Below are 21615 nucleotides of genomic sequence, written 5' to 3'. Positions count from 1 at the left end.
TATGAAACAAAATTGCAGAAAATATGCACAGTTCCATAAAAAAAAAAATGAATATTTTGTATTCGGAATCAATCGTACTTTGATAAATGTGCCCCTAGATGTCACATGGCCATACTCCAACTGACTGGAACAAAGAGGTGTTGTACCTAACAGAAAAGGATCAATTAATATTATGTTATAGTGCATCCCTGTGGAGTAACAAGCCAGATGGAAAGGATAACAGGCACTCAATGGCAGCAGAGAACAACTGCCCATTGTGAGACAGCAAGTGAAAGTTATTTGCAGATCAGGAATGGGTAACTGCTGGTGCTCCAAATATTATTGAACTACAACTGCCATCATCCCACTACCAGCTGAAGGCTCTCAATATATTAGGGGTTATTCCTGACCTTCAGGGGCACAAGTGCAAGAGCCCAAAGGGACACAAGAGCATGCCCCTTAAAGCTCATTCTAGAAGAACCTGTTCCCCCGGGGCTCACCACAAAGAGCATCGCCAGGACACTGAATGGCCCTCAAGATAAGGGCGAGTAAAGGTTCGCCTACATGCCTACCCCCACCAGCCTGTCTTGGATTCTGTGCTGACTAAAACAATCAGTGCTGGATCCAAATTCTGTGCTGCGGCACTCTGTGCTCTAAAATGCAATGTGGAAAGGCCTGAGGCCATTTGCAGAGATCTGAACGCAATGTGCAAATGAGGCCTATAAAGTTGAACACTACCTGAAGGACCACAGATGGTGTAACTGTGTTCTAGATCACTGCTGGCATCTTTAGCATAAACGGATTAAAATACTTTTGGAGGCATTTCTGCCCAGCTCTATACATTCCCATATGCAAGATACATGCTAACTGGCAACGACCTTACTGCCAGCTGAAAGCTAATAAAGGACAAAAGGAAACAACTTATAACGAGTAGCATCAGAGTGATCATAGCACATAAATGGAAAAGGCAGTGAGATCTGAATATTGCAGCAATCAAAGTTCTATAGAAAGTTCTCACTATTTAAAAATGCCCATCTGTGTTAGCAAGACATCAATAATATTTCCAGGCACTACACATAATAAATACAGAGATAGCATCTGAAATAAATTAAACTTGTGTATCTATTGTTTAACCACCAGCAAAGGATAATGGATCTAACAGGGTTAGGTGCAAAGCATGAACACCAAAGGAAATACACAGAATAATTCTTGAGATGAAATACTGAACCTGTGGCTCCCAAAGTGCCTTAAAATTCACAACATCACCTAACAGCCAATGGCTGAGGACTTCTGAGCTGCTTAGTATTAAGCCAGCACATCACATATGCTTCCTTGGCCAGGTTCACCTGCATGGTTTATTCCAGAGTTTTAGCCCTCAGGGGCTCATGGTTGGATGCCATGAAGAATGTACAGTATAGGTGCTCGAAGACTGCAAAGAGAGGCTGAAATGGACACTGGTCAGCTGCATTTACCCAGAGGGATCTAAAAGAGCCCATGCAAACCGCCACAGGAAAGGAGACTGTGTGGGATCCATACATACAGAGAGGCAGGTTAAATTCCACACCTGACAATGAACCCTAATGATCACAATCCATCCATCCCCCATAATTCCCACCTGCTCTATGGCCCATGATTCCTGTCTCTTTGACCTCCCCATGCCATGGAGCTCCCGACACCTCCTATGTCCCCTTGTATTTTATTTTTTGGGGTTGTGCAACCTACAGCCCTTGGCAAACTACAACAGCTGGATTTACAAAGTCCCCTAACTTGGGGCTGCAAGCTTCCTTCATTGCTTAGAGCCCCTTCTTCACATACTTGGACTTACTCTAACCCTCTGGACTCAATAGGAATTCACTTCCAATGGTGCTATATCCAGGACACATATATAAGTAAATTTCTTTGTCTGGTGCTGGGATGTGTTTGCAACGGTATTCACTATATTGACCCAGTTCCTATGGGCCCAACTATGCATGTGACTGTGCTGCGGCAGTGCTCGCTAGCAGGAGGTAGCAAACGGAGAAACATAATAACACATTAATATACCATCTTCCTCAAGTGCAAATCAGATCCGCTTTTCCCAGGGGGAATGCATGCCATTACATGATCTCTTGCTTGTAATGCATTCTCTGTGAAGACTTAATGTGATCATTCAGAGAACAAAAGATGGAGGATGTAGAAGATTTTACATAAGCACTTTATATCGTCCACTGTGGTTCCATGCCCTATAATAATCATAAAAAGTCAGTGCCCAAGGAAGTGTGCTTAGTATCTCATGCCACTGCCTTGCCATCTTTAGTTTTATCAGTGTCGTCCTTCATAGTCTTCGCTGTGGAGTCCGGACTGTACCTGTGTTTGTATCCGTATGGGCGCAGGTGATGGACCAGATATTCCAACTGATACATAGTTGTAGAATCTACATAGTGGAAAGAAACTGCAAGGTCAGAGCAGCATCCCGGGCCCTAAGGATACAAAATATAAAGCAGGTTATAGAGGTTGATTGACTTAGAGATCATAAGAAAGTAACGGTTAAATTCATCAAAATAGATCAAAATATAAAAAAAAAATTCCTATGCAAGTTTGTGTGACTGTATGTGTGCATGTGAAAGGGCCTCCATGTTTAGCCCCTCTATATGAATCTGTGCATGTATATAGCATTTTCCATAGCATGTCAGTGATCCTATGTGGTTATAAATCCATGTTTAATATGTCTGCTTCCAGTCTGGTCTATTTCTGTCTGTATGGGAGCCAATACCTGTGTGTATCTGTACCTGTTTGGAAGAGTGCTTGTGTGTCAGCCCATTATATATTATGGAAACTACCAGTGTAAAGAGCTGCAGTCTTTGTATAGACTAAACAAAAATATAAGTTTCTGACATTTAAAGTGCTGTAGGATTTAATTATTATTTAATCATGCTATTAATCGTTACGACTGCTATGATGGCATACGATAATCCAATGCATCCTTAAATGTAGAAGCCTGCAAGATGAATAAATGGGTTAAACTGTTGTGACATCTTTAAATGTGTGTCATCCTGGGAGTATTTTTACAGCCAATGGCGATGTTGCCAAGTGCTCATTAGGCAACTGTACCTTTAAAAATAAACTAAACTAGTGGGGAAATGACAAGGAAAAAGTTATTCACATTGCCTAGACTTTTCCTGTGAGGGTTTCTGTGACATTTCCTATAAGAGAACTGTATTGCTATTGTTTGAATTACAGTGGGTACAGAACATTCCTTCTTTGAGATGGAGCTGTGATGCTGCTTCCCCCAAGTGTGCCGACCCATTTGCCAACAGCAATGCCTGATTCTGGCTGTTCTAGACAGTGCTGTGCTTTTAGGTCTACATCGAATGCGTCAGATACATGCAATATGCCACATGCAACTTCATGGAAATACTGAGCAGCAAAACAAGCTTAGCACTTAACATGTCAATTAAGGCCATGTATTGCAATGGGGAGCATTGTTTTTACGCCAAACTAATGCTTAAAACGCACACTTTGTTTTATACCAGCTCAGACCTAGTATAACCCTTTATGTCTGTCTATCACCTGACAAACGGACCTGAGCAAAAAAGCATTAGGAGACGCCTCCTGCACCTAAGCTTCTAGTGTTCGGTATGGTCCACCCACCAGACAGAGCTGCAGTGAGTGCCTCCGGCAGCAGTAACTTAGGGCTTCTAGCATTCGGTATGGCCCACCCAGCAGAAAGAGCAGCAGGGGGTGCCTCTGGCACCAGTAACTGAGGGCTTCTAGTGTTCGGTATGGTCCACCCACCAGACAGAGCAGCAGTGGGTGCCTCTGGCACCAGTAACTTAAGCTTCTAGTGTTCGGTATGGTCCACCCACCAGACAGAGCAGCAGTGGGTGCCTCTGGCACCAGTAACTTAAGCTTCTAGTGTTCGGTATGGTCCACCCACCAGACAGAGCAGCAGTGGGTGCCTCTGGCACCAGTAACTTAAGCTTCTCGTGTTCGGTATGGTCCACCCACCAGACAGAGCAGCAGTGGGTGCCTCTGGCACCAGTAACTTAAGCTTCTAGTGTTCGATATGGCCCACATGGGTGCCGTTACAAATGTATTGTCCTGGCAGCATAAAACTTCCAATATTGGAGTTGAGCTGCAGCCGCATTTCGCAAATTTGTCAGCAGTTTCGCTAAGTTTTAGCAAAGCGAAAAAGAACAGATTTGCTCATTGCTAGTCTAAAAACCACTGACTAAAGAAACGTTTATTTAGCTTTTTTATTTTTTTTTTACAAGTGAAAGCATAAAGAATGTGTACAGAACGACAAAGTAATATGAGGCAACATATGCTGCCACGTCTTCATATTGTTATCTGAAGAGAAAGGCGAGTCAGGCATTACACCTTGGGAGCACATCAGGCTTCTGTGGCACTCAGGGGTGTAGCTAAATAGTTTCTCTACATAATCAGCAATAATCACACAGGATTGGTAAAGACTTCTATCAGCAGAACCTGTCGGGTGACTATTTAGCTGCAGCTTTTGGAAATACTCTCAGAATAGATAACAATTCAAAAGGGCATGGCCAGATTGTTTATTTAGGAAGATTCATTGCAATCCGAACCTGTCCTGTTCCCTTGTAGGAGAACATGGTTAAGACAATGACCCAGGGAAGAAAAAACTATGTTTTAAAGGAAATGTATTTATATTAAATACTATAGATTGACCGATTCTTTTTTTTTTTGAATTTGCTATTCTGTCTCATTATGGACTCCTGCTTACAACGGGCCTCTCCTACTGATTTACATTCTGATTTCCATACCACTGCCTGGCAGGTATAAGTAGGACTCTAGCAATGACTGAAATTCCAAACTGGGAAAGTTGAGAAGTGTAGGAAATAATTTAAAAAACACAAGTGATAAAAGATAAAGAACAGCTGCTCACTGTTGAAAAATATAATATTCTACCCCTTTACATCACTGAGCTCTAAGCCTGTCCTGTCCGTTTCCCTAAAGAGCCATGGACATAAATCATACTTAAATGCAGTTAAAAAAATATTAATTTCCACGAAGAAGCTGAATGTGTGTTCAGAAGAACACATTTCCCTTCAGTTTGTAGGGCTTTTTTTTTTGTCTAGGTGTTAAGGTCACTGACACTATTATCCATACTGCATATTAATACAGATATGGGACCTTTGATCCAGCATGTCTGGGACCTGGACTGTTCTGGATAAGGGATATTTGGATCACATTTAACCATTAGGGCTGTGGCACACGCTAAGATTAGTCGCCCACAACAAATCTCCCTTGTTGCGGGCGACTAATCTCAGCGTGTGGCACAGCCCTTAAACCCAATGGGGTTGTTTCAGCAATCAATAAGGCCGGGCTCTAGTACAGGTATGGGATCTGTTATCCAGAAACCTGTTGTCCAAAAAGCTCCAAATTACAAGAAGGCCATCTTCCACAGACTCCATTTTAATCAAAAAATTCATTTTTTTTTTAAATTGATTTCCCTTCTCTCTGTAATACTGAGACCTTACCTTGTACTTAGTCCTAGCAAAGATATAATTAATCCTTAATGGATGCAAAACAATCCTATTGGGTTTATTTAATGTTTAAATAAAGTTTTAGTAGACTTAAGGTATGGAGATCCAAATTATGGAAATACCCCTTATCCAGAATACCCCAGGTCCTATACCTGTTTTTATTTTTACAAGGACAAACAGAAATTTTTTTTAACATTTTAATTATTTCAAGGGATTCTGTAATGATTTTATGGTGTACTTTTATTTCTAAATTACACCGTTTACATAGCAAATAATTCACTCTCTATTCTATTCTTGAATATATATTTTTTTAGCTTTAATATTGGTGTGTAGGCGCATTGTGCCAGAGTCTGAGCTTTAAAAAGAAGCCAGTGCTACACATTAGTCCCAAGTCGGACTTGAACTTTTTACTACTGAGTACTATTCTGATTTCTACCACTTTTTGCTTCCTTCCCATTACTCTGCTGATCAGCTGCTGGGAGAGGGGGGATATCACTCCAACTTGCAGCTCAGCAGTAAAGTGTGACTGAAGTTTATCAGAGCACAGGTCACATGGGTGCGGCACCCTGGGAAATGAAAAACATGGCTAGACCCATGTGAAATTTCAAAATAAAATAAAAATTTGCTTGTGCTTTTAAAAAAATGGATAAAGCTCTATTAACTGATGTGTTTTGAAAAAATGTTTCCCATGACAGTATTCCTTTAATTAAAATGGACGCCTCTATGGGAGATGGCATTCAGGTAATTCAAAACTTTCTGGATAATGGGTTTCCAGATATGAGATCCAGTACTGTATATATTATTCAGACTACAGTCAATCTTTATACCCCCACTGTAAAGTGCTATGTAACTTGCTGGCACTACATAAGTAAATGATGATGGTTAGAATGGTTAGTCCTCAACTTTATGAGGAAAATATATATATATAAATATTCAAATTAACAGTTTTTTTTTTTTTACTACATACATCCATAACATGACATTGTGTGCTTGGTCTCTTACCTCCACTGCAGGATAATAGTTGTAATTCCAGTACCAAAAAGTCTTGGGCAAGTAGCCGTGGATCAGGTGATGCTCTGGTACAAATGGATGGAATGTCTCTTTTCCACTGGTATCTCTGGAATCACCAGCTTTGACATTAATATTTTCCATACATTTCCCTAAAGCCAGATCTTCCACAGAAGAACTATGAGTACATTTTTCTTCCTTGAATGCATTTACAAACCTTTTCAAGGCCTCTTTACTCAACACATAACCTGCCCCCCCACTCATGTACCCTTGTTTCACGTAGGGTTTAAAGCGTCTCCCAAAGTAAACCGGGTCATTGGGATCGTGCTTGGATAAAAGCCATCTTAGGTTATCTAACACCACGTATGTATCATCATCTGCTTTCATGAACCAGTCAGCTTCCTCCAGATGATGGTCGTGTACATACTGAAAGGCTTTAATGGTTTTCCAATAGAGCTGGTCTCTGCCCTCCTTTGTATCTAAGCCCACAGTGGGGAACTCTTTGTTCTCTTCCGAGCTCATGTATAACACTTTGTTGCACCTTTGGGCCCAGGTGGCTTTAACATGCTTGGTCTTCTTGTCCAGGTTCTGAGGGCCTGTCATTACCCAACACAAGATTTTCACTTTGCTATAAAGATCATCAGCCACATGAGTATCCTCATCTGCAAAGGAGAAACATTCAGATAAGAATTTCTGAAGCAGAGAAGTTTTGGTGGTTTAATATAGAGGGTAGAGGTGGGCAGCACTATTTATTAGGATATGATTTACAGCATAGTCATGGTTCTTGTGTAAGATCTATCTATCAAGATAGATTAGATATGGCTAGTTATAGATACATATAGTTATAGATACACACACACACACAGTTACACCCACAAGTTTAAGCCAAAGGATGAAGAAACACCAAATGCAAATCATATATCTGCATACAAGCAAATCCTATTGTGGAATACTAGAAGTTCCAGATATGTGACATTCTGAAAAAGGGTTGTCGATGCCTGAATACAAAATATAAAAGCCTGCATTATCCAGTCCAAGAATGGAGTGGAGGAAAAATACTTGTGTGTAGTACCCAGTTATTTATCTCTGGTCGTAAATGAACTACAATGTAGTTCAACATCTTGAAGCTGCAGACTGGACAACTCTTATTCAAAGTGTCACTAAGGCGCACAGCACATGTGGCCTACATTCTGCCTGGCGATTCTCAGCTTGGGGACAAGTGCCCTAACATAGCTGTGCAGATTCATATAGAATCATGGAAACTACCTATCACCTGAGCAAAAATGAAAATTACAATAAATGAAAGGCTGCATAGTTGGGTTTTGGTGCTGATAAACTCTTGGCAGAGAATAAGACACGTGTACAGTGAGCATAACACCATTTTGCCTTACACCATTATGCCACAGTTGCTGAACTCTTCCAAGAAAGGGATTTAAGCACAGAACAGCTACAGAGATTCTTTAATTTCCCTCTCTATACAGTGGCTGGTCTGAACAGCCCCGAGAGAGTTACTCCTTCCTAACCAGTGCCAACTATGTTACGTACTCTTGCTCATAGCTATTTAAGATTAGCAAAATACACTTAATAGTATGATTCATGTATCAGCACTGTGCCAGACCCAGGTGTGCAAATATTCACACACTCTGCTGCGCTCCTTGCTGCTGCGCAATGCACGCATACAGTGGTGTGAAAAACTATTTGCCCCCTTCCAGATTTCTTATTCTTTTGCATGTTTGTCACACTTAAATGTTTCTGCTCATCAAAAACCGTTAACTATTAGTCAAAGATAACATAATTGAACACAAAATGCAGTTTTTAAATGAAGGTTTACGTTATTAAGGGAGAGAAAAAACTCCAAATCTACATGGCCCTGTGTGAAAAAGTGATTGCCCCCCTTGTTAAAAAATAACTTAACTGTGGTTTATCACACCTGTTTCAATCAAGAAATCACTTAAATAGGAGCTACCTGACACAGAGAAGTAGACCAAAAGCACCTCAAAAGCTAGACATCATGCCAAGATCCAAAGAAATTCAGGAACAAATGAGAACAAAAGTAATTGAGATCTATCAGTCTGGTAAAGGTTATAAAGCCATTTCTAAAGCTTTGGGACTCCAGCGAACCACAGTGAGAGCCATTATCCACAAATGGCAAAAACATGGAACAGTGGTGAACCTTCCCAGGAGTGTCCGGCCGACCAAAATTACCCCAAGAGCGCAGAGACAACTCATCCAAGAGGCCACAAAAGATCCCAGGACAACATCTAAAGAACTGCAGGCCTCACTTGCCTCAATTAAGGTCAGTGTTCACGACTCAACCATAAGAAAGAGACTAGGCAAAAACGGCCTGCATGGCAGATTTCCAGGGCACAAACCACTTTTAAGCAAAAAGAACATTAAAGCTCGTCTCAATTTTGCTAAAAAACATCTCAATGATCGCCAAGACTTTTGGGAAAATACCTTGTGGACCGATGAGACAAAAGTTGAACTTTTTGGAAGGTGCGTGTCCCGTTACATCTGGTGTAAAAGTAACACAGCATTTCAGAAAAAGAACATCATACCAAAAGTAAAATATGGTGGTGGTAGTGTGATGGTCTGGGGTTGTTTTGCTGCTTCAGGACCTGGAAGGCTTGCTGTGATAGATGGATTCTACTGTCTACCAAAAAATCCTGAAGGAGAATGTCCGGCCATCTGTTCGTCAACTCAAGCTGAAGCGATCTTGGGTGCTGCAGCAGGACAATGACCCAAAACACACCAGCAAATCCACCTCTGAATGGCTGAAGAAAAACAAAATGAAGACTTTGGAGTGGCCTAGTCAAAGTCCTGACCTGAAACCTATTGAGATGTTGTGGCATGACCTTAAAAAGGCGGTTCATGCTAGAAAACCCTCAAATAAAGCTGAATTACAACAATTCTGCAAAGATGAGTGGGCCAAAATTCCTCCAGAGCGCTGTAAAAGACTCGTTGCAAATTATCGCAAACGCTTGATTGCAGTTATTGCTGCTAAGGGTGGCCCAACCAGTTATTAGGTTCAGGGGGCAATTACTTTTTCACACAGGGCCATGTAGGTTTGGATTTTTTTTCTCCCTAAATAATAAAAACCCTCATTTAAAAACGGCATTTTGTGTTTACTTGTGTTATCTTTGACTAATAGTTAAATGTGTTTGATGATCAGAAACATTTTGTGTGACAAACATGCAAAAGAATAAGAATTCAGGAAAATAGTTTTTCACACCACTGTACAAACCTATATCCTTTCCCTTCTCTCAGTCACAAAGCAAAGTGCTAGAAACTGGCAGGCAGTGCATGGTGTTTGACACGGAAATCATCATCCAAAACAAATATCCAAAAACAAACACAGAAAATTCTCTAAACACTTAAAATAGTAAAGCAAACACGACAGTGCTCAAAGCACAAACTGAATTCTAATTACTACACACAGTAATTTGTTCTTGTATTTTTTTCTTTCATTACAGAGAAATTTAAACTTGTTTCTTTAAATAGGACTTTATGCAAAGAACAGATTACAGAGCTTTTTGGATAACGGGATTCTGGTTACAAATCGCATACTATTATATGTTATATGTTATATATATATATATATATATATATATACTGCAGAAAAGATACTCCGCACTCACAGGACTTATGAAAAATAAAGAAATAATTTATTGGTCAAACAACTAACGTTTCGGCTGGCGCAGCAGCCTTTCTCAAAGTGACTCAGTGTCAAACAAATCCCCTAATTAAACCCAAAAAAATGGCGCCAAAAAACCAGTATGACATCATCAAGTGGGAGTGTACAAAATTACTGTGTAAGGTAAATGAGAGAGCAAGAAAGAGAAAATACTAAAAAAGCGAGAAAAGAATATATAAAACTAATGTGAATGGGTTGTTGAGGTGGAAACAGTGTACAGCACCCGTGTTAGAAAAGAAATGTTTAGAAAATAAAGAACAAAGAGCTGATCCCTAATGGTACTGAACTGTAACTCACACGCGCCAACCGTCTAGGGTTAAAGCTAAATGTACTGATAAAGGTAGTAGCGCTCACCAGACGGCCAAGTTTAAGCCCAAGGGAGAGGTGATTATGTACAGGACAAAATAATCTGTCCCAATCGCTGTTGTAATGTGTGCCCAGGCTTGCGAGTAGTATTAACGCTTGATAATTGCGTTGTACATAAAAAATGCCAAAGCGGCATGCATAGAGCATCAATAACATAGTGTGCGTGGCATATAGCGCCAAGCAAAAAACGTCACCTGGGAGGAAAAACTAACCACCAAGTATTATATTGCCGTAGTGACAGCTAGTGTCGCGTATGAGCACGGAATCTACCCCACCAGGGGGGACCCGGAAAATCAATACGGTCCACACGAATGTACTGTTCACGTAGTAGGCAAAGCTGACAGAGGCGAAGCTCGGGGGGCACACAGAGCGAAGGGAGGCAGGCGGCAAGGCCGATCGGGTGGTGGTGTCCGGACCCAGCAAAGGGGGGGACCGCCAGCCACTAGATACAGAACCCTAAATGGGCAAGCGGGGGGGCTAGGTAGAGGCTGCCGTGTGGTTGGTACCAAGGCCGATCGGGTGGTGGTGTCCGGACCCAGCAAAGGGGGGGGACCGCCAGCCACTGGATACAGAACCCTAACTGGGCAAGCGGGGGGGCTAGGTAGAGGCTGCCGTGTGGTTGGTACCAGGGATAGCTAGAAGTAAGTGCAAGATGAAATAGTAAAAATAAAAGATAAAACCAGAACAGAGGACTGCGGAATAAGAACAGGTAAACTGAATTGTACTCATACAAAGGTAAGAGTGTGAAGGAAACAGATAAAGGAGACAGAGTAACCCCACGGTAACCAAAAAGGAATTGCAACAATTTCATATGTAGCATATTAAACAACCAGCTTGGTCAGCAACAATATAGCAAACTATAAGGAATATGGTATTTAAACTATGCGAAACATAGTATAGTCAAGGAAGTAGTCCAGAGTCACTTTAAGTAAAATGGGGAGTATGAAACCATTTCATTAAGGCCATTTGGACAGATCGTGTTCAGTCTGTGCATCCATTTCAGCTCGATTTGCAAAAGTAGTTTATCACGGTTTCCACCTCTTGTTGGCGGGGGAACAAAGTCTATCAGCATGCTGCGTAGGCTGGACAGCGAATGTTTCTTCAGTAGAAAATGTGCAGCAACAGGTGTACTCGCTTCTCCTGTGGTGAGGGCAGAGCGTATAGCGGACCTGTGGTTTGCCATACGGTCCCTGAAGGAGGTGATGGTTTTGCCAATGTACATAAGGCCACAGGGACATTTGATAAAATAGATGACATATTTAGAGGTGCAAGTGAGTCTGTGTCTGATTGGTATTATACTGCCTGTGTGTGGGTGATTGAACCCGGGGCCAGTTATTAGTGAACTACATGTGGTACAGTTAGGACACTTGTAACAACCAGGGCGGGCAGAGGGCAACCAAGTGGCCAGGGTCTCGGAACTGTAGCTATGCATAGGGTCTGTTTTGACTAGTAGGTCACGCAAGCTCCTACCCCTTTTGTAAGCTATGCGAGGGGGAGTCCTGAAGATAGGGGGAAGGGAGCGGTCATTTTCAACCACTGACCAGTGGTATAAAATGGAGTCAGTTAGGTATTTCTTGTCTGGAGTGAATGTTGTCACAAAGGTAAGCCTGTCACTTTGGTTTTCACGTGGGGAAGCCGAGTTGGTCTCCAATGTACACGAGCGTGGCAAACTTAGAGCTCTTTCCTTGCTTTGAAGTAAATCATGTAGACTGTAACCCCTCTGTAAAAAACGTTGGACCAGATCATCCAGTTGTAGATGTAAGAGATGTCGATCAGAGTTATTGCGTACCATCCTGACCATTTGGGAATAGGGAATACTCCTCAGTAAATGGGGCGGATGGCAGGAGGAATGGTGTAGTAAGGTGTTACGGTCTGTGGGTTTCCTATACGTAGTGGTAGTAAAAGTGGAGCCAGCGAGGGTAATGGTCAAATCCAAAAATGCGACCGATACAGGATCTATATGGGCGGTAAACTTGATAGTAGTAGGTAGGTCATTTAATTCCTGGACCATTGTTACAAATTGGTCTTTAGTCCCTGACCAAAGAATCAGCAGATCGTCAATATAGCGAAATAGCCTATAAATATGTGTTCTATATTTTGGAAAGATGTAAAGATTCTCAAAGTGGGACATAAACAGGTTAGCAAAAGAGGGAGCGACATTGGAGCCCATACTGGTGCCGCTAATCTGGAGGTAGTAGGACAATTCAAATTTGAAATAGTTCAAGGTCAGGCAGTGATTCAGCAGTGTTATTAAAAATTCAGTGGGAGGTCTGTCCCGGTCGGGTTGGTCTTGTAGGTACTGCTGGATGACAGATATTCCTTCAGTAATAGGGATAACTGTATACAGAGAGGAGACATCCATTGTAGCGAGTAGAAGTTTGCAAGGTAGAGGGTGTAAGTCCTGTAATTTGCCTAGTAGGTCACCCGTGTCCCTAATGTAGGTGTTCATTTTCTGTACTATAGGCTGTAGGTAATAATCAACAAAGGTAGAAAGGGGTTGTAACAGTGAGTCACAGGCACTCACTATAGGTCGGCCAGGTGGTTTGGTTAGATTTTTGTGAATTTTAGGTAGAGTGTAAAAAATGGGGCATTTCGGAAACTCCTTGGTTAAATAGTTAAAGACATCTGTGGTAATGAAACCACCCTGTAAGCCTAATAGCAGTGTGTTGTCGATGATTTTCTTATAGGTAAAGCCAGGGTCCCTGTCAAGTTTGCGATAAACAGTAGTGTCTGTTAGTTGTTGCATGATTTCCTGTCTGTAGTCAGAGTAGTCTAGGACCACTACAGAACCCCCTTTGTCCGCAGGGCGGATAGTAATATTGGGGTTTTGGGCCAGTGAAGTGATAGCTTCCCTTTCACTAATGGTGAGATTAGAATAGGTGCTTGTAGGTAATCTGTGTTTACCAGTTTCGTCTATCAGTAATCTGGTGAATGCTGCAATAGACTTCGGGGTATTGGGGGGTTCGAATTGGCTGGGGGCTCTGAATGGTGTCAGAATGGTAGTAGGGGAAGTACGGAAATGGTCCCGCAGTTTCATACTGCGTTGGAACCTATATATATATATAGAGTAGCTGTAGAGAGAGTCCGCACTCACAGGTCTTAAGAAAATATAGAAGTTTTATTCAAATCAACATTAGATGAATAAAACTTCTATATTTTCTTAAGACCTGTGAGTGCGGATTCTCTCTACAGCTACTCCATCTATTATTTTGGGACTGCACCCAGGCTCCCTTGGACCTACTTATACGTGAGTGCCTGTCTTCTTGCAACATGCTATATATATATATATATTATATAACTAAATGGCATAGACCTACAGTGGAAAAAAGATGGGCCAATGGACCAGTTGTCCTCAGAAAGGGCCCCACTAGGGCTAGTGCCCTATATTGTCACGCAACAACACAAGATTTTGTATGACCCTACAAAATCTGATCTCCATAGCTAATGTAAAGTTGGGTCAGATAAAGCCAGATGGTGGGTTTAATTTTTGCACCTACATCCGACGCTCAAAGTATTTCAACGTTTGTCAGACACAATCAGATTTTATCTTGTTGGATGAAGACGCAGCATGCAGGGTTCCCTTCCTACAGGTGTGTTGTGTTGGATGGCAAACTTTTCATGTAGTTTCCTCATCAGATTTCTGTATCAGTTCCATTATATTTTGATCAATGCAACTACATCCGACTTGTAAGATGTGTTTTGTTAAGTTGACAATGCCCTACAAAATTTCCAGTGGAGTTTAGCCCTAAGAGCCTAAATCATTTTGGAATTCTACATATACTTCAATACTTGATAGCAATATTGCCAATGACACTGTACCAATCTAACTACTTAGGAGCTTGCTAGTAACTAAAGGTGCCTAAAGTGGATAAATGGTCACATAATGGAACACGTGGCATTAAATCAATATGTGATGTGTAGGCGTGGGCTGAAAAATTTTAGTATAGTATGTGCCCTGGGTGCCATATGCCTTAAAGGGGTGACTGACCTTATATTATCTTAAACACAAATGCTCTGTAAGGCTATCATTTTATTGCAACTTTTTATTACTCATCCTTCTATTCGGACCCTATCCTATTCATTTTCAGCTTCTGATTCAAATCAATGCCTTATTGCTAAGGTAAACCAACTGTGGATTGTGTTAGAATGTCATTCATCCATTACCTTTAATTTAAAGCTAAACAACCCCTTTAATGAAATTTCACAGAACAGAAGAAGAGCTTTAGAGCTTGTCCTCCCGCTTATTGTAAATGAGCCCTATTTATGCATGTGAAAAGCTCCAAGAAGGAGGAGAGAAAGAGGAATATCATGTTTGCACTGTTTTACAATCTCAGCCATTGTACAGGCAAAGAAATGAAGGTTTCCAGTTTCCTGGCTTAAAGAACAGGACGAAGTAATGCCCAGTGCCACACATAACATAAACCTTTATACAGTGTTAACCACTTGTGGCGAACGTTTGCATCACATGAACAGTAAAATAAAGCAATAAAGGTGCCATACCTGGAAAACTTCAGCTGTAGTATCTCTTGGGGCAAGAATAAACAATTCCCATTCTTCAAGCTATCGCTGCATACAAATATGCAATGGTTTGCAGGGCTCATCATCATTTTCAAACTGGACACGTAAATATACCCACCTATAGTGTCTCCTTAAAAAGTGAATAATCTGCTTCCTTTATCAATTTTCTCCTCAGAATTTGACTAAGGCTGCAGGGATTTCAATATAGGGGAAATTTCATAAAACTTAGGGTTCCCTCTGCTGTTATGTTACAGTTTAAGGGATCTAGAAGCATCCTCTAACCCAGCACAGAGCTCTGACTGCTTAAGCCTGACGTCAGTACCAGTTTATTTCCAGTGATCTGATGGGATACTGTATAGCAAACTGGGGGCATATGATTCGCTCCACAACACTGTTCCACAATCCAGCACAAGGATGGAAGGCAACCTACAAATATGCAGTAGGGACTCAATCACATAAGGGGGCCGAAATCTAAAACACAGGATAAGTTGCAGGCCAAATTTTTTATTAATATACTTAGTAAGATAATAACACACATGGCGATTTGCGATCTTTCGTCATCGGTCGCACGAAAGATCGTTAAATCCGCCACTAACCTTCAGGGCTGAAATGGCAGATAAGGAGGTAGAAACAATAGGATTTCTACCTCCTTCTGCAGATTCAGCCCTGACGGCAGATTTTGCCGACTTGCCATACACGCAACAAATATTGTACGAAATGAGGTTTTGTACAATATTATTGGTGCGTGTATGGCCAGCTTTAGTCTTAGTTACTATGTGAGGAAAATGGAAATTGATCAGGCTGGATGGTCAGACACACTCACCAAGGGCCACATAAAACAGCCAGGTTGGCCGGATTTGGCCCCCAGGCCTTGTGTTTTACATATATGCCCTAGGGCATCAAATACCTTTTCTACCCAAATCTCCTTCTGAATGAATCTCAAGCTAGGCTTCTGTTTGTATCTAGGAGACCCCCCAAATCTCTCCCACTGCACCCCTGTTACTTGCTGCAGGAAGCCCAGAAAGGGCAGCCACACAGTTCTGCAACCAGTTACATAGTTGGATGCACCATGGGGGCAAAGGCTAAAAACTAGTAACTAGACAGTCTCCCAGGGATTAGTGATCTGGTCAGACTACCAAGCTCCAATACTGAACAGTACTAAATCAGCAATGTGCCAGGTGTAATGGACCTGTTGCCTCTACAGGGTTGAACTCCAACTCCCAAAATTCTACTTACTGGGAATGCTAGAAGTTGGAGTCAATTCCCATCTGGGGGCCACAGGTTGCCAAGACTTACAGTACTTAGTATGAAGGGGCTTGTGTGGCGCAATAGAAACACTATACACAAAGTTCTGCAGCTGTTTTAAACCCTTTACAGAATGATGTTTTAGTGATGTTTTAGAGAAGAGTGATGGTTAAGGCACCTCCCAAATCTTGAACTTCCCCAAATAACTCCCAGGTACCCCCGGCTGTAGGGGAATTGTGGGATAAGTAGAGGGGGCTATAAGGGTTTTGGGAAGGGGGGGATCTCTAACACAGCAGGCCTAACCAGTTACCATGGTGCTGCTGCGCGTCCGCGTTGAAGTCCATCTGCCCCTGAAGAGGCGGCCCAGCCGGGGCATCATCCGAGTGCCTGCCGTGGGGGTCGTTATGTAGCACTTCGGGCTTCCCTTGCGGCGAGTCCTGTCCCTCAAACACTATGCTGAAGATCACGTAGCTGAAGATGAAGCCGATAGCGATCCCAAACGAGAAGGTGGCTAGGCTGAGCACTGACTTAGCAGGAGCCATTTCGGCGGAGACCCTGCCAGTGGTAAAGCCGGCGAGCAGAGCAGAAGGGGAAGTGGCGCTCACATAGCTGGATTTCAGCCCCACAGGAAAAGCAGAGCCTTATCTCCGTCACTCTAAAATACACTGACAGCAGAGCATAGACCTGCCCGGAGAACCCAGGCTCCGCCTGCTGCCTCCACCTCGGCACCAAACTGGTTAAAACCCTCAGGTAACAGCCAGAACTTGCTCTTACGCAGACTTGTGTGGGCGGGGCTTGGGTGAAGGCGGAACCCGGGTTGGTCCACGACTGTGACGTCAACACGTTTGATGCGCCGCGGCGCCAGAGAACAGACCGAACTCCATTTTGAGAACTAGAGGAAAGTGTTAGGGAAGATTTGTGTTCAGGGTGGATTAGTTGTGGTATCGTGTGCTGAAGAAGTTGGTGTGCCGCTGCACTGTGCATGGGAAAGCACAAAAGGGACAAATCCAATACCGTGCAGCTCCCTTTACCCCTGCTAGTGAGCGTCTTAGAACGTCAGGAGAAAGCGAGCAGTAGCTTAACTAACACACTTGTATCCGCTGCTTGTGTATTAAAGTAGTCTTATGCTTTCCTTTTTCTTGAGCAAGCAGAGCTTCTACTTTCAAAATTTACTGTGCCACAAAACGTTTACAAATATGAATCTGACAATTCGCCAGCTAAAACTTTTCAGTGGAACAAGTCGAAAAATCTGAAGTTTTCGCAACTTCTCTAAAACCTTTTGCCTCAGACATTCATGGAAGTTTATTTAAATTTTTAAATAGAAAAAAATGAGAAATGTTAGTTTTAGTAAATCTGCCCCATAGAGTAGGAGCTGCCATATTGCTCTTTTGTTCACACTTGAGTAAGAGAAAATGGTTTAGTGGGTTTGTTATTTCTTTTTGAGGTGTCAGTAGGGGAAGTTGCATTGGAGACTAAACTGGTGGGGGGCAGTCATGGCTGTGCTGAGGGAATGGTAAGACAGAGAAGTCTGAAATGAACTAAAGGTGGCCATACATGGGCTGATTCTAGCTACCGATATCGGTCCCTTAGGCCATCTCGACAGCTGCGTATGGGCCAGATATCGATCGGGCAGGTTTAAAAATGTTTTTTAAGGTTGTGATTGAGTGCCATCCAAATTTGTTTGGCCTATTCTGCTTGTGGATGGTGATTGTGACGGGAAGTGCACCCGTTACATAAGATAATCATGTAAGGTGAAAAATAGATCACCTTTCCTGTTTCCTGGATTTCTTTTGCCAGATGTGGGCACATTAATGGGGTAGTTCACCATAAAATGAATTTGGAATTAGATTTGGAAATTTTATGGTTTTCTGGTTACTAGGGTCCCAATTAACCTAGCAGACAGGCAGTCAGAATGGAAGTTGCACAGAGCCTGCACTGAAAGAAGAGCAATAAAAAATAGCATTTAGCCACACAGAGCATATAAAGGTTTTTGGTGATCCCATGAGTAGATAGCATTTTAAACTCTATCCTGGAAGATACAGTATAGAAAAGCTAATTAAAAAAATGGAGGCCAGGTGAAAACCTGATAAAAATCAGTCAATCTCTATCGTACTATAGGAAAATTTAAAGGTAAACTTCCCCTTTAAGTGGAGAAGTACAGTATTTTTTCCACAGGCTGAATTCACGACAAATAGGTTTACAGAAAAAAAAGAACAATCTCCCACATGCATCAGAATTAGAAGCTAATTAGCCATGAAGTTAGTGCCAGCACTACAGGGCACCCATACATCACAGATAGAGATCAGAGTTTGTGTGTAGTGCTGGGTGTGTGCAGTAATAGGGTGTGATACCAGGAACAAAACGGCAGTGTTTTAGTCAAGATAAAGTAGTGACTTACAAATGAGTATTTCCTTTGTGTATGGGGATTATGAACCTGCTTTACTGATCTGTAGCGGATCTACCACTCCCACAATCCCAGCTTTAAAATGCTTCTTGATTGAAATGTATATCTGAATAATAACCAGTCTGGTGGTGCTTATACTAGACACCTGGCTCGGTATCTTTATAGTCCACAGTACAGAAGATAGAAAGGCATATTCAGAATGCCCCCCCCCCCAGCAATATTCTCATTTAAGGTTGGTACCTTTTAGCAATTAATTTATACTTTATTTAAAGTTGCTTTTCAAATTTCAGCGTCATACATTTGAAAGCCAGTAAGTTTGAGCTAACTGCACCGATTAATAAAAGGTATCAGTATCAAAATATTTCCAACGTATAATTATATCTGTGAGTCACTACGGGCATTAGGAGTGAGTCACTACGGGCATTAGGAGTGCCCGTGAATGTAATGAATTACAACCATCACATTGTTGTTAAATAATATTTCTAACTTGGCAGTGGCAGCAATTTGGATGCGGAAGGGAAAGTAGAACGTTTAAAGTCATATGATACACCACAGACATTATCATAATTATTCCGCTGATGCTCCTTGTTCGCAGGTATTATAGCAGGTGCTAAGTAAATAGCGTACACCAATTTTTCCAATTACATTTGTGTGTGAACGGCACGTAGAGTCAATAATGGCATTCTCTTTGAGCAAGTTAGTTATGAACACAACCCACTAAGGCAGTGGTTCTCAATCTGTGGGTCGGGACCCCTTTGGGGGTCGAACGACCCTTTCTCAGGGGTCCTCTGTGACCATCGGAAAACGCATATTTCCAATGGTCTTAGGAATCATTTTATGGTTGGGGGTCACCACAACATGAGGAACTGTATTAAAGGGCCGCAGCATTAGGGAGGCTGAGAACCACTGCACTAAGGGAACACTGGAGTTACTGGAATGTCCAGGTTGCCAGTAATTCCAGGGTACCCTTGCATTATGTGAGTACTTACACCCACACATCAGAGCAGGCTGGGTATATGCATTGTCTGTTACATCAGCACATGTTCCAATTATGTAGGGTTTGGTGTTTTCATTAATGTTGAACAAGTCAAAGAATTCAGATCTAGCTAGTAATCGATTGCTTTGATCATCAAGGATAGTGTAGCTTTTCTCTACGATACACATTAACAAGACAAATTTTGGGCCATGACTTGCTAACAAGGCCATCTCCAACTTTTGTGCATATAGAAGAAACTAGCAGATGTTGTGGCTTCCTCTTCACCCTCTCTGCCATTCTCCACTGCAAGTGCAATCTGTTGCACAGATGTAGGGTTGAGAGGCTCTGGATGAAAAATAGAAACATGTTCAATGCTTTTACACTCTAAACATTTCATGACAGCCTTACAGTCTCTAGCACATAGCCCTGTTGATGCACAACACCTTTAGCAAATGCCAAATTTTTGGAGAATCTCTTTGCACTCCTTTAGGGTTTTGACCCTGAACCCTCTACGTTTCCTAAGGGCATGTCGTTTTTTATGAAGTGGACCTTGTCTGTTTTCTGAACAAATACTGACCCCTTTTTCTCTTTGTACCTGGAATCTGGCTTCTGTGAAGAAAGACAAAAACACAGAGCTGCTTAAGGTGGCCACACACGTGGCGATCTGACGATCTTGTCGCACGAAAGATCGTCAGATCCGCCACTAACCTTCAGGGCTGAAACAGGCAGATAAGGAGGTAGAAACAATAGGATTTCTACCTCCTTCTGCCGATTCAGCGATGAAGGCAGATTTTGGTCAGGCGCCTTCCATGGCGCCCGATCAAAATCTTTTAACTGGCCCGATCGGCGAGTCGTCCGATATCAGCAGCTTCATGCAATATAGGTCGACTCGCCGACTTGCCATACACGCACCGAATATCGTTCCAAACGGGGTTTTGTACGATATTATCGGTGCATGTATGGCCAGCTTTAGTATAAGCTACTTGTCACGGCTACTAAACCCCAGAAAATACCCTGCCAAAGACAATGCTGAGAACTGCCTCTGCTAAAACACATGTAGAGATAATTATTTGACATGTAGCTGCTACTAGAAGCTCCATGTGTCTTTACCCTTAGGTGTAGACTCATGGTGCTCTGAGGCATTTTCTTGTCTGCTGCTCAGACTTGCAAGGTAATTTCTAGTACACTTCAGTGGATCCTCTGAGGCAAGCGAAGCAGCAATACTTTTCAGTTTCCTTCACATCTTGCCATTCTATAGCCTCCTCCTTGAATAAGCCTTTCACTGACTCCGGAATTGTCAGAAATAGGCAGATCTAGAGGATTTGGTTGATTTAGATGTGTTTTTGGAGGATACACTGCTATGTGATTTGATTCTTTGTAAATGTGCAATCTTATGCTCAATCTTCATAGTTACATCAAGCACAGTTTTACATCTTTGCTCATTAATGAGATGAAATCTATTTTTTTCGTCAGGTAAGCCCTCAACATTTGATTTGTTTAAAATTGCAAGATATCTCTAAGACAATGTTTAAAAGCCTTTAAAGGCATTTCTTAAACAGTTCTGTACATCATCCATCTCACTGCAATTATCAGAAGCAGCGTTAAAACGCGATTATCCAGCTTCCCCAAAAATAAAGCCTTTTTAGTCTCATAATTTTCTTGGACCTTTTGAGAGAAGGCTTAGTTGCACGTTTTGACATGACAGACATTTGTTATATTTCTTTTGCAAATCCCATTCCCTGATTACAATAACTTGAATATTCAGATCCTTGTAAAGATATTACGTTAATCTACAACTGATTCGTCTTAAACAGAGAAAGCAGGGTGTGGTGGCACTGTAGGCAGGGAGAGTCCAGTATAAGGTGATCCTCTCAGAACAATTTAAACTTCCACAAATAGATAAATAGGATTCCAATAGCTGGTAACA

The 21615-nt window shown here is 42.0% G+C and overlaps 1 protein-coding gene across 1 annotated transcript; it reads right to left on the bottom strand.

Annotated features, from left to right (window-relative positions):
• Window positions 1-690: 690 nt before the first annotated feature.
• Window positions 691-17107, bottom strand: c1galt1 (core 1 synthase, glycoprotein-N-acetylgalactosamine 3-beta-galactosyltransferase 1). Its single transcript, XM_002938715.5, has 3 exons — window positions 16619-17107; window positions 6480-7147; window positions 691-2438 (listed from the first exon to the last, which is right to left on the bottom strand). The coding sequence occupies exons 1-3, from the start codon at window positions 16848-16850 to the stop codon at window positions 2250-2252; spliced, it is 1089 nt and encodes a 362-aa protein (XP_002938761.1). The 5' UTR covers window positions 16851-17107; the 3' UTR covers window positions 691-2249.
• Window positions 17108-21615: the final 4508 nt, after the last annotated feature.

The sequence above is a fragment of the Xenopus tropicalis genome, chromosome 6 (assembly GCF_000004195.4).
Source record: "Xenopus tropicalis strain Nigerian chromosome 6, UCB_Xtro_10.0, whole genome shotgun sequence".
NCBI classification, from domain to species: domain Eukaryota; kingdom Metazoa; phylum Chordata; class Amphibia; order Anura; family Pipidae; genus Xenopus; species Xenopus tropicalis.
The sequence above is the reverse complement of the archived record's forward strand: the minus strand, read 5'-3'. Positions and strand labels throughout refer to the sequence as shown.

Excerpts from the sequence above, each read along its gene's own strand:
- c1galt1 (XM_002938715.5), bottom strand. The coding sequence starts at position 16,850 with ATGGCTCCTGCTAAGTCAGTGCTCAGCCTAGCCACCTTCTCGTTTGGG. Across the intron at positions 7,148-16,618 it reads GGACGCGCAGCAGCACCATG|ATGAGGATACTCATGTGGCT; the intron begins GTAACTGGTTAG and ends TCTCCTTTGCAG. Across the intron at positions 2,439-6,479 it reads ACTATTATCCTGCAGTGGAG|GGCCCGGGATGCTGCTCTGA; the intron begins GTAAGAGACCAA and ends TTGTATCCTTAG.